Raw genomic sequence first — 11900 nt, 5'->3', positions numbered from 1 at the left:
TTGCAGGAACTAATGCGGACACAACCTGGGGCCAATGGAACAGCTGTTACTGAGTTCATCCTGCTGGGCTTGGTGGAGACGCCAGGGCTGCGACCAGTTGTCTTTGCACTCTTCCTCTTTGCCTACCTTGTCACAGTCGGGGGAAACCTCAGCATCCTGGCAGCCATCTTGGTGGAGCCCAAACTCCACACCCCCATGTACTTCTTCCTGGGGAACCTGTCAGTGCTGGACATTGGGTGCATCACCGTCACCGTTCCCTCCATGTTGGGTCGTCTCTTGTCCCACAAGCGCACAGTTCCCTATGCAGCCTGCCTCTCACAGCTTTTCTTCTTCCACCTCCTGGTTGGGGTGGACTGCTTCTTGTTGACCGCCATGGCCTATGACCGATTCTTGGCCATCTGCCGACCCCTCACTTACAGCACCCGCATGAGCCAGACGGTCCAGAGGATACTGGTGGCTGTGTCCTGGGCTTGTGCCTTCTCAAATGCACTGACCCACACTGTAGCCATATCCACACTCAACTTCTGTGGTCCCAATGTGATCAACCACTTCTACTGTGACCTCCCACAGCTCTTCCAGCTCTCCTGCTCCAGCACCCAGTTCAACGAGCTGCTGCTCTTTGGCGTGGGTTTCATGATGGCAGGTACCCCCCTGGCTCTTGTTGTCACCTCCTACATCCATGTGGCTGTTGCGGTTCTACGAATTCGCTCAGTGGAGGGCAGGAAGAAAGCCTTCTCCACATGTGGCTCCCATCTCACTGTGGTTGCCATATTCTATGGTTCAGGTATCTTTAACTACATGCGACTAGGTTCAGCCAAGCTTTCAGACAAGGATAAAGCTGTTGGAATTTTTAACACTGTAGCCAATCCCATGCTGAATCCAATCATCTACAGTCTCAGGAACGCTGACGTTCAGGGTGCCCTCTGGCGGGTGATCAAGGGGAGGTGGTCACTGGCGTGATGAGGTCTTGTGTCAATTTCTCCCTTTCTCTTTTTGGACTAAAGGAATAATTCTCTGGGGCCAGTAATTGGGACAAATGGTCCAGAACCTTCTCTATCTCCCTGAGCTTTTGGATTTCTTTTGGTTTTTTTTGGTAGGGGATAATATCCATAGGAGCCCTACCCAATATAGGCAATGGACAGGTAGGTTCTGTCAGGTCAGTCTCCTTGACAAATTACAACTTAAGTCACTGTACGCTCCTTTTCTGGGTGGAAGTGAAACCCAGGAAGCCTGGAACGCCTTCAGGTGCATATCTCATAAGGAATAACTCTTTCGTTGCTTATAGCAAGAATATCCCAGTAACTTCTCAGGTGGTCATATGACTTCTTCAAGTTCAGGAATGGTTAATCTTTTACAAAACATAGGCCTAGAGATCAGGATGACTCTGTTTCCCCCATCAGGCTTCTACAAGCCAAAAATAGCAGCTCATTCCTCTCCTATCACACAAGATATCAATACCACAGGATATAGAGGGAACAGATGGGAAACAGTATGGTCATGTATTCTTGAGTAACTCGGGAAAGCATGACACCTCTGTGAAGATTTTTACAACTTAAACATTTTTTTTTTTAGTTTCAAACCTGTAGGAAATATGATCATTCTCAAAATACAAGGATGAAATTTCCTCACGTACCCATATATATTTCAAATCTTTTGAAAGGATTATGCCCTAAATATTATTTAAATATTTAAAAAAACAGAATAATAAACATGAAATTCCCCTCTGAATTCTCACTCTCAGTCCCCAAACCTCCTAGCTAAGACAATCTGTTTCTGCAAATACAAGTCACATGGCGATATGTGCTACTAGTCTTTAGTCCTGTTATTATCTAGCTATATTTTCCTTCTAGAGCCCCTTTTAGTTTTTGGCCACACCATGTGGCATGTGGGATCTTCATTCCCTGGCCCGGGATGGAACCCACACCCCCTGCATCTGAAGATCGGAGCCTTAACCACTGGACCACCAAAGAAGTCCTCTAGGTCTCTTTTAGATTGATTGCCCATTCCTGGCACCTCTGCTGTGCCACTGGTGTTTTCTGACTAATTTCCCTAAAACTGCCCTTTGACCTACACCTGCAGGATTGGCTTCCCGTGACACTTAATGGGGATGAAGGGACGGAAAGGACAGGAGGGAAGGAAGCAAAACAAGATTAGACGGAGGCAGAGAGTTTGTGGGAAATGAAGATGCAAAATGAGGAACAGGGAGAAACATAATTGCAAGCAAAAGGATTTGAGAAGGCAAGATGGAGATAGGGCATGTATGCTCAATCGTGTTCGACTCTTTGTGACCCCATGGACTGTAGCCCAACAGGCTCCTCTCATCTGCAGTGTTCCTGACCTTGATTGGGTCCTTTACTTCCCCTGGGTCTGAACTTGACAGAGGCCCAAGATAAAGGTCAATATTCTTTCACCTCTAATGTTCTCTGATTTGGAATGAACAGAAAGACTGTCTCACTGTTAACCCTGAAGAAACACAACAAATCCCACCATCACTTCTTCTACCTATAGCAAGTAAGAGAGCTAGTTGCAAAACAGAGCCAGTTGTTTACTCCCCGGAATTCCTGTGCCTCTGGCCTTTTTCCCATCTGAACACTCATCTCAAGTCCCATCAAGGGATAATTCTGAGGCATAATTCTGTGTGACGTCATCCCTGGGTGGACTGCATCAGCTGGTTCAGCATCATAAAGGATGACCAAAGACACATGTTCCCAGCATTTACAAACATAAGGTTTCTTTAACAATTGGGAGATTTCCTTTCCTTTGGAACTTGTCTCTTCCTTTTCATTCCAAACTGGCCATCTTTGCTACTTAAAAGTGTATCACACTGGTTGGCCAATAAGTTTGTTTGTTTGCATATGCTGTTAAGGAAAAACTCAAATGAACATTTTGACCAACCCAAAGGATGTAATATATCATGTTGTAAAGGTTTAAACAATACAGAATGTCATTATCACTCTTTTACATCATTCCCACAACAACGCTATTCTTTAAAAGGAATACGGCTTCCCTGGTGTCTCAGAAGTGAAGAATCCACCTGCCATTGCAGGAGACACAGGTTCGATCCCTGGTTTTGGAAGATCCCACGTGCCAGGCCCCTCTGTTCATGGGATTTCCCAGGCAAGAATACTGGAGTGGGTTGCCATTTCCTTTTCCAGGGGATCTTATTGACCCAAGGATTGAACTCACATCTCCTGCATTGGCAGGTGGATTCTTTTCCACTATGCCACCAGGGAAGTCTGATATTACAGATACATAATAGCAGAAAAGAAGAGTTTCCCTCACTCATATTCCTCCCTTATAAACAATAATTTGGGCAAAAACTGCCTTTGTGGGAGCTTTGGGATCTAGGTAAGAGATTATGAGACCCCAGTGGAGTCAAGTCCAAAGAGGGCTATTTTGAGAAGACAAGACTGTGCCCAGTTGGCGGACTTGCACACAGGAGTTCTGGATACAGGCCTGGAAACTGTGTATTCAGCTGTGTATTCAGCTACAGCCCCTCTTGGCCTTGATTCTGTCACCAACAACATCCATCAAGAAACCCGGCATTAGTCAGGCCCACTTGTGCCCTAGGCTGTGGATGCTGAAGTGGCCCATGGCCCACTCCCAAGCCCCTCTCAGCTGCCAGCCCTGCCCACCCAGGCACCAGGCAGGTGATGCCCATCCACGCCCCTAAGACACACTGTCCAACCTTGGTCCGACTGCAGACAACACAGTCCTGTAACTTGGCTCAAGCACCTTGTAGGCATAGGTCAAGAACACACCTGCTTGTCCAGGGACCCATCAGAAAACACAGTCTTCTGTGCCCTGAGAAACAGGCCCACTGACTTCTGTCTGACTGCAGATCTTGAAGTGACTCCATAACCCAGCTTCTGCTCCTTGAAACCATAGACTGGGAACACTTCTGCCAACCCAGGGACCTGGAGGAAGACACCTTCCCACATGCAGGCCAACCAAACTGGGTCTGATGGATCTTAAAAAAAAAAAAAATTATTTTTGCTTATTTATTTATTTATTTAGTTAGTTAGTTGGCTGCCCCAGGTCTTAGGTGTGGCATTCAGGATCTTTAGTCATGGCATGCGGACTCTTAATTGTAGCATGTGAGATCTAGTTCCCTGACCAGGGATCAAACCCAGCCCCCCTGCACTGGGGGCGTGGAGCCTTGACCACTGGACCACCAGGGAAGTCCCCCTCTGCCAGATCTTGAAGAGGCCCTATAACCAATACCTCCGTAGTCTATTACAACCAGCCCCAGGCACCCTTGCCTAGATGTTAAAGCCTGAATCATGACAGGTGAGGAGCCCGTGTCAATGAACTCTCCCTGTTCAGCCTTATGTTCTACCCCACTTCTTGGGCCCTCATGATCCACTCCCACACTGCTCCTCTATAAACTGGAGGAAATTCCCGTTCCTGCCAGGATATATTGGCCAGTATATTCATTTCCTCTTGCTGCTGTAACAAAGTACCACAAATCTAGTGACTTAAAATAGCAGAAATGTATCTTCTCAGGGTCCTGGAGACCAAAAGTCAAAAATGAGTCCTACAGGGCTAACTTCAGGATGTCAGCAGGAAGAGTTCTCTTGGGAGGCTCCAGGGGAAATCTATTCCATGTCTTCTCCAGTTTCAGGTGGCTTCTGACATTCCTTGGCTTGTGGCCACATCACTCCAGTCTCCATGTCCATCATCACATTGTCTTTTTCTTTTTTCTTTCTTTGGTGCAGGATTTGAAACTGCACCCCCTGCAATGGAAGCTCGGCATCTTAACCACTGGACGGCCAGGGAAGTCCCCACATTGCCTTTTTCATTTCTGTAGTCAAATATCTCTCCACCGTTCTCTTAAAAGGACTGTATGATTACACATCACATAGGTCCCACTTGGATAATCCAGGATAATCTCCCCAGATGAAGACCCCTAACAATCACACCTACAAAGTCCCTTTTACATGATTTAAAGTTGATTTCAGGGATTAATACCTGCATATCTTTAGGGCCCTACCACAGCCTGGTATGGGGACTATTGTTAATGAGTAAGTTATTTCTTTTTGGACATAAATGGTACTTCCTTTCTCAGAGTATGCTGAGACCTAACCAGCAGTCCTTCAAGCTCAACATACATGGTTTTTTTTTTTAAGTAGGTCAAACAAAAAAAAAAAAATTTTTTTTTATTTATTTACTTTTGACTGTACTGGTTCTTCGTTACTATGCACAGGCTTTCTCTGGTTGCGATGAATGGGAGCTACTCTCTTGCTGCAGTCAGCGGGCTTCTCCTTGCTCTGGCTTCTCTTGTGGAGCATGGGCTCCAGGGCGTGCAGGCTTCAGTAGCTGCAACGCGTGGGCTCAGGAGTTGTGGCCCCCGGACTCTAGAGCACAGGCTCAGTAGCTGTGGCACAGGGGCTCAGCTGCTCCTCGGCATGTGGGATCCTCCCTAACCAGGGACCGAACCCATGCCCTCTGCATTGGCAAGCGGATTCTTTACCTGTGAGCTACCAGGGAAGTCCCTCAACACACCTCTTTTACCAGCACTTCCAAAATCATTACAGGATCCCCAAGACACAGTCCCAGAGGCCCCACTAATGAGGCTCTAAGGGAGGAAGGCCCACATTCTTGAGGACTCATTAGGAACCTGGATTTGAAGAAAGCTTCTCCCTCTTCCTCTCTGCTGGGGCTTCCTCCACATCCCCAGGTGCAAAGCAAGTCTGGAAATTAGCTGCTCTCTGCGCATAGACCCTGCCTGGGGCTGACATCTGAGAAAGAAAACTGCTCCCTCAGGAAACCCATATCTAGTCTCAATTACACCTCTAACTTCCTGGGTGACTTGGAGAATATGGACAAGTCCTGCAGACCTCAGCAACCCCACCATTAGTGGACTATATATCACCTGACTTAATGACCTGCCATAAAGCCAAGCCTAGAGATAACCTATATTTTTTAAGGAAAGTTTAAATATGAGAAGGTATGAGTCATTGCTGCTATATTTATGAAGAGCTTGAGTTGTTTATAAAACAACTTGTCTCTCTCCCCCATTTGTCTCTGCTTTCCTGAGAGGGCTCATTTCTGAGGCCACCAGGGGATGATACCATAGAGAAGACAGTCTTATGATTTCCCTCATTTCCTTATACAAAGCCCCTTCCTGGATCTGGAGTGGATAACTGGGTCTGCAGAGTGCCTCATCGTCTCCTGAAAACACTTTTTGGTGTCTATGCCTGTGCCAGGTGAGTACTCATAGGTCCTTCCTCTGCTCTTACAAAACAGAAATGGGGCTTCTGCTGCCATCAGCTCAAACCTGACTTTACATTTGGTGCAACTGATGCCCCTGAAGTGGGGAGCCTTTTTAGAAGATCTGAGACTGTAACCCAAAGATCCTGGCTCCTTTTCTGGGCCCTTTTGTCCGTGTCTCCTCCTCTTGGATGAATCCCACTCTCTGCAACACTTGTGCTGTGCTGTGCTTAGTCACTCAGTGGTGTCCTTCTCTTTGTGACCCCAAAGATTATAGTCTGCCAGGCTCCCCTGTCCACGGGGATTCTCCAGGCAAGAATAGTGGAGCAGGTTGCCATTTCCTCCTCCAGGTGATCTTCCTAACCCAGGGATCAAGCCCAGGTCTCCCGCATTGCAGGAAGATTCTTTACCATCTGAGCCACCAGGCAAGCCCAAGAAAACTGGAACAGGTAGCCTATCCCTTCTCTAGGGGATTTTCCCAACCCAGGAATCCAACTGGGTTCTCCTGCATTGCAGGCAGATTCTTTACCAGCTGACCTACCATGGAAGCCCCTGCAACTCTTAGGAGTAAGTATTAAGGGGATTCACTGAGTCGTTTGCTGCCCAGGACCCACTTCATCGGTAGCTAGAAACTTGACCCCAGTCAGAACTGCTTCATCACTGGAATCTTGGAGGGGTTGGGTGGAATTCCAGAGTAGGAGGTTGTCATGGCTCAGTAGGGAGAAACTGAGGCTCATTATGAAGCCCTGAGAGTGGTAATCCTCAGTGATGGGCATGATACCCATCAGGCACTCTAATGTCTCTGGAAGATCTGAGTTCATCCCAGAATCCCACAGAGTTGAAACAAGCTGCATCTCCAGCCAGCTGAGGGTTCGCAGCAGCTGTTCTGTTGCTCTTCTACCCCTGGCCATAACTTGCTTGTCTGTAAGGTACACTGCTCCTAAGTGCCTAGTTGAGTGGTTTACATGACAAGGAACATGTCTAGATAGATTTCTATCTGCTTGTCCCATCAAAACCAAAGAAATCAGTAGTCCTTGCACACGCACCTGGCCCTGGAACTTCCTTAAACTATACTGGCCTGGAGAATCCCATGGACAGAGGAGCCTGGCGGGCTGCAGTCCATGGGGTCACAATGAGTCGGACACATCTGAGCGACTAAGCACACACACACACACAATTCTAGCCCAGATTCCAATACAACCAGAGAGTCTTCCATGACAACTCTAGCTCAAACTGATATTTTCTTTCTCTGAAATCCTATGAACACTTGACTCATCCATTTATTTATTTAAAAATATTGAGTATCTACCATAAAGGAAGTACTTTATGTGTTGTGTTAAGTACTGCTACTGCAAACTGAGTCAAACATGTATTAATATTTTTGTCCTCAAGTAGCTTACAGAGAAGTAGGGGAGACATATTCTATAGAAAAATGACTTAGCTAGAAGGGAAACTGTAATAAGTTCAATAAAATAATGTGTAGTGGATGTTTAGAAGAGACAGAGCTCCTTTTGAGATGGAGAAGTTTCCAAGGATTCATTCAGAAGTTAGCATTGCAGTCAACTCTGGAAATACCTGGGCATGTGGAGTTGGAAGGAAGTCATCACCAGTACAGAAAACAGGATGAGAAAGAGGTTAGAAAATCACAGGGTTACAATCAATGCTTGGGTCAAAACGGACTCCAAAGCGAAAACAGAGAGCAGGTCATTGCTCCTTAATATAATATATGAAAAGAACTACTCTCCATTCAGTGATTTGCCTTTTTGTATTTATCAATTATCAATTTCATCAATGATGATCAGGCCTGAAGATGATCCCCATATCTCACCGATCGTGTGATCTCAGAATTTTAAGGATATCTTAGAGATCACTGTTTCCAATTTTCACCTGAGCTCAGGCTCTCATCACCCTTTCCTTTTTTTTTTTTTTCCACCCTTTCCTTTCTGTTCTTACTTCCCAGCCTCTGATCCAGTGCATTCTATGCAGGGAAAAAATGTTACTCTTAGTGAAGCCCTGGCTCTGCTTATTCCATGGGCAATAGAGAGACATGGATTTTTTTTAATCAAGAGTTTATTATAATATCTGAAAGACTTAGCTCAATCTGGGTCTCTATTATGCACCTGCATAATAGGTATAGTATTCTTCCTTGGGGAATCCCATAGACAGAGGAGCCTGGTGGGCTACAATTCAAGAGGTCACAAAGAGTTGGACAGTACAGAGCATGCACACATGCCATTAGAGCTACTGGTCAGTCTACCATGCCTGAAACAAGGGCAAGTGGACGATGGGTGGTTTTGCTGTGCAGAAAACTAACTGCATCTAGTAGCAACCAATTCACAGGTGATGCTTAAAATTTTGGTTCCAGAGGCAAGTAGCAGATACTATGAAAAGAATAAATTATTTTAAAATAAGCCATTATTCAGTCTCATGTAAGGGCTTAATTAGCAACAATACTAGCAAATAATACTAGCAATTTAGTGACATAAAGATTTTTAATTTTATTCTTCGGACTACGCCCCCCACCTTGGAGAAAGGCCTGGAGTACCTGATAGCCACAATCATGGGTATCTTCTTTCTGACTCTTGTCATACCTTGGCTTAATTGTCATTATTTCTAGAAGTTTTAGAACCTAAAACCTAAAAGCATGTTTTCAAATGCTTTCTAGATATTTCTCTGCAAATATCATTAATTTTTCTACTTTGAAATCTGTTTATTGGTTTGGGCTGATCCCTCAAGAGTAAATTGGGAAAATTCCATTTTAGTCTCACTGTATTCAGAGAGGAAGTTTGCTTTTATTTGAATTTATTTTCCCAAGTATTCTAACATTTTTCAGCTGGGAAAAGATGGGAGGGACAAAGTTCTGGTAGTTTGGGGCACCTCAGTCAAGAGTAGGGAAAAGACATGGAGGGATGAAGGAAGTCAGTGGGTGAGGTGTAAGTGACCCTGTGAAGTTGCTCAGTCATGTCCGACTCTTTGTGACCCCACAGACTGTAGCCTACCAGGTTCCTCCATCCATGGGCTTTTCCAGGCAAGAATACTGGAGTGGGTTTCCATTTCCTTCTCCAGGAGATCTTCCCAACCCAGGGATTGAACCCAGGTCTCCCGCATTATAGGCAGATGCTTTACCATCTGAGCCACCAGGGAAGCGTAAGTGACCCTGGGGAGTGGGAAAACCATCACCCGGACAGCTAGGAACTTACCATGGGGCTTTGATCATATATGGTTTAAAATATTCATGTTGAATAAGTACATTAAGTAGACTGAAACTTCCACTCCTGTGACATTTCTTTACAGAGAGTCATGCAGCCAGAAGCTAGAACCAACAGGACAGCTGTAACTGAATTCATTTTACTGGGCTTAGTGGAAACAGAAAATCTACAGCCTATGGTCTTTGTACTCTTCCTCTTTGCATACTTGGTCACTGTCGGGGGAAACCTCAGCATCCTGACAGCCATCTTGGTGGAACCCAAACTCCACACCCCCATGTACTTCTTCCTGGGGAACCTATCAGTGCTGGACATTGGGTGCATCACCGTCACTGTTCCTGCCATGTTGGGTCGTCTCCTGTCCCACAAGCGCACAATTCCCTATGCAGCCTGCCTCTCCCAGCTCTTCTTCTTCCACCTACTGGCTGGGATAGACTGCTTCCTGTTGACAGCCATGGCCTATGATCGATTCTTGGCCATCTGCCGACCCCTCACCTACAGCACCCGCATGAGCCAGACGGTCCAGAGGATACTGGTGGCTGTGTCCTGGGCTTGTGCCATCACCAATGCACTGACCCACACTATTGCCCTAACCACCCTTAACTTCTGTGGTCCCAACGAGGTCAATCACTTCTACTGTGACCTCCCACAGCTCTTCCAGCTCTCCTGCTCCAGCACCCAGCTCAATGAGCTGCTGCTCTTTGGCATGAGTTTCATAATGGCAGGTACACTTGTGGTTCTCACCATCATCTCCTACATACACGTGGCAGCTGCAGTTCTACAAATCCGCTCAGTGGAGGGCAGGAAGAAAGCCTTCTCCACATGTGGCTCCCACCTCACTGTGGTATGCCTCTTCTATGGGACTGGTATGTTCAACTACATGCGCCTGGGTTCGGAAAAGGCTTCAGACAAGGATAAGGGAGTTGGAGTTTTCAACACAGTTATCAATCCCATGCTGAACCCACTTATCTACAGCCTTAGAAACCCTGATGTTCAGGGTGCCCTGTGGCGGGTACTTGTAGGGAGGCAGTCACTGACATGAGGGGTGGTAGGGTCCCTCCTTTCCTGCCTTTTCTGGGTTGGAGGAAATGTCCCATGAGAGGGCAGTAACCTGGAAAAATAGTTTCTCTACTCTGTCATTCCCAAAACTGTCCATGGCTACACCTGGAGCTTGTCTTCTTTGTAATCTCTTCTTGGAGTAGAGAAACTGGAAGGATAGGTTTAAATAAAGATAGGAAGAAAAGGTATGAGAGTGAGAAGTAGGAAAGACTTAGGAGTGGAGGACTGAAGATGAAAATGAGGATATGTGGAGGGATGGGACAGGATGGTGAGCAAAAGAAATAAGCAGGAAAAATGAAAATTAGGAAAAGGACATGAGAGGATGTGAGATGAGAAAGGATGAGAGAATTAAGGGTTTCAAACTAGATGCCTAAGGAATGCTGATGAGGTCAAGGATGGGTGTAGAGAAAATGAAGAATGAATAGGAGGGGAGATAAGAATAAAATTCATCTATAGAATCACTTCCTATTAGCATATGGCCATGGAATACTAGCACCTTTGATGTTACTGTTGGGCCCCACCCATCCAACCAGGAAAAGAAAAGTTTAAGTTTTGATGAAGGTGAAATGATACAAGGCAGTTTAGGTATTCCTCTTCTGCTTCCTCTGGCTAGGAGATGATCCTAGAAGGACAGAGGGTAGGACTGAGAGATGGAGAAGAGCGAGGAAAGTTGTGTGTGCTGAGGCTTCATCCTCCATAACCCCACTGGGCCATCAAAATCAACAGCCTCCCAGCCTCTGGGTGCAGCACCTGGTGACAGTCTAAAGAACACAGATGAAATCGGTCTCTTTCCTGATACTCTTGGGTCTCCAGACACTTTGGGGTTAAAGAGAATGAGTTTCTCTCAAAGGGAAAAATTCTTGAGAATGACAACCATGAGTGTGGGCTGTAACCACTGCTCTGTGACCTTAGAACGTGCTTCTCTATGGCTGGACTTTTTTCTAGCTATACCATAAAGGACTGGAATGAGATAATCTCTACAGGGTTCTCCATATTAAATGACCTTTGATATAATTTTCTAGGTGAACTTTTTCCTGAGGATGAACCCAGAAAATATTCTGAGAGCTTTACCACCACCACTTCCACCACTCTGTCTACCCCGTGAGCACTTAGCACTAATTTGTACATCCACTAAGTTATGACAGTGTCTGTTTACCACTTCCCTTTCATAAAGTGTTGTTATAAAGAAATATCTTTAAGTTTTACAAACTGAAGGTTGAGAAATGGCAGTATTTTTATTTGGATTTTTAATTCCAGTTAAAACTGCAGTTGGATATCTTCTCACATATTAAGTGGCCAGTTTTACTTCTTCTTTTAGAAGTGCATTTTGACAGCTTTTGCCCTCTTTTCCCCTGGATTGTTTGTTAGGAAATCATAACTGGCCAACCTTCACAAACAGTGAAACTCAACTTTGAGTTTCAA

General features: G+C 45.6%; 2 protein-coding genes across 2 annotated transcripts; both read left to right on the top strand.

Annotated features, from left to right (window-relative positions):
- On the top strand, positions 1-960 carry LOC110150330 (olfactory receptor 3A1). The gene has a single exon (XM_020913257.2). It carries the CDS (start codon positions 13-15, stop codon positions 958-960), a length of 948 nt encoding a protein of 315 aa, XP_020768916.2. The 5' UTR covers positions 1-12.
- An 8541-nt stretch (positions 961-9501) lies between these two features.
- On the top strand, positions 9502-10461 carry LOC110150341 (olfactory receptor 3A2). Its single transcript, XM_020913265.2, has one exon. It carries the CDS (start codon positions 9514-9516, stop codon positions 10459-10461), a length of 948 nt encoding a protein of 315 aa, XP_020768924.2. The 5' UTR covers positions 9502-9513.
- Positions 10462-11900: the final 1439 nt, after the last annotated feature.

This window comes from Odocoileus virginianus, chromosome 17 (genome assembly GCF_023699985.2).
Source record: "Odocoileus virginianus isolate 20LAN1187 ecotype Illinois chromosome 17, Ovbor_1.2, whole genome shotgun sequence".
Classification (NCBI taxonomy): domain Eukaryota; kingdom Metazoa; phylum Chordata; class Mammalia; order Artiodactyla; family Cervidae; genus Odocoileus; species Odocoileus virginianus.
Note: the sequence above shows the minus strand (reverse complement) of the source record. Positions and strands in the feature narration are given on the sequence as shown.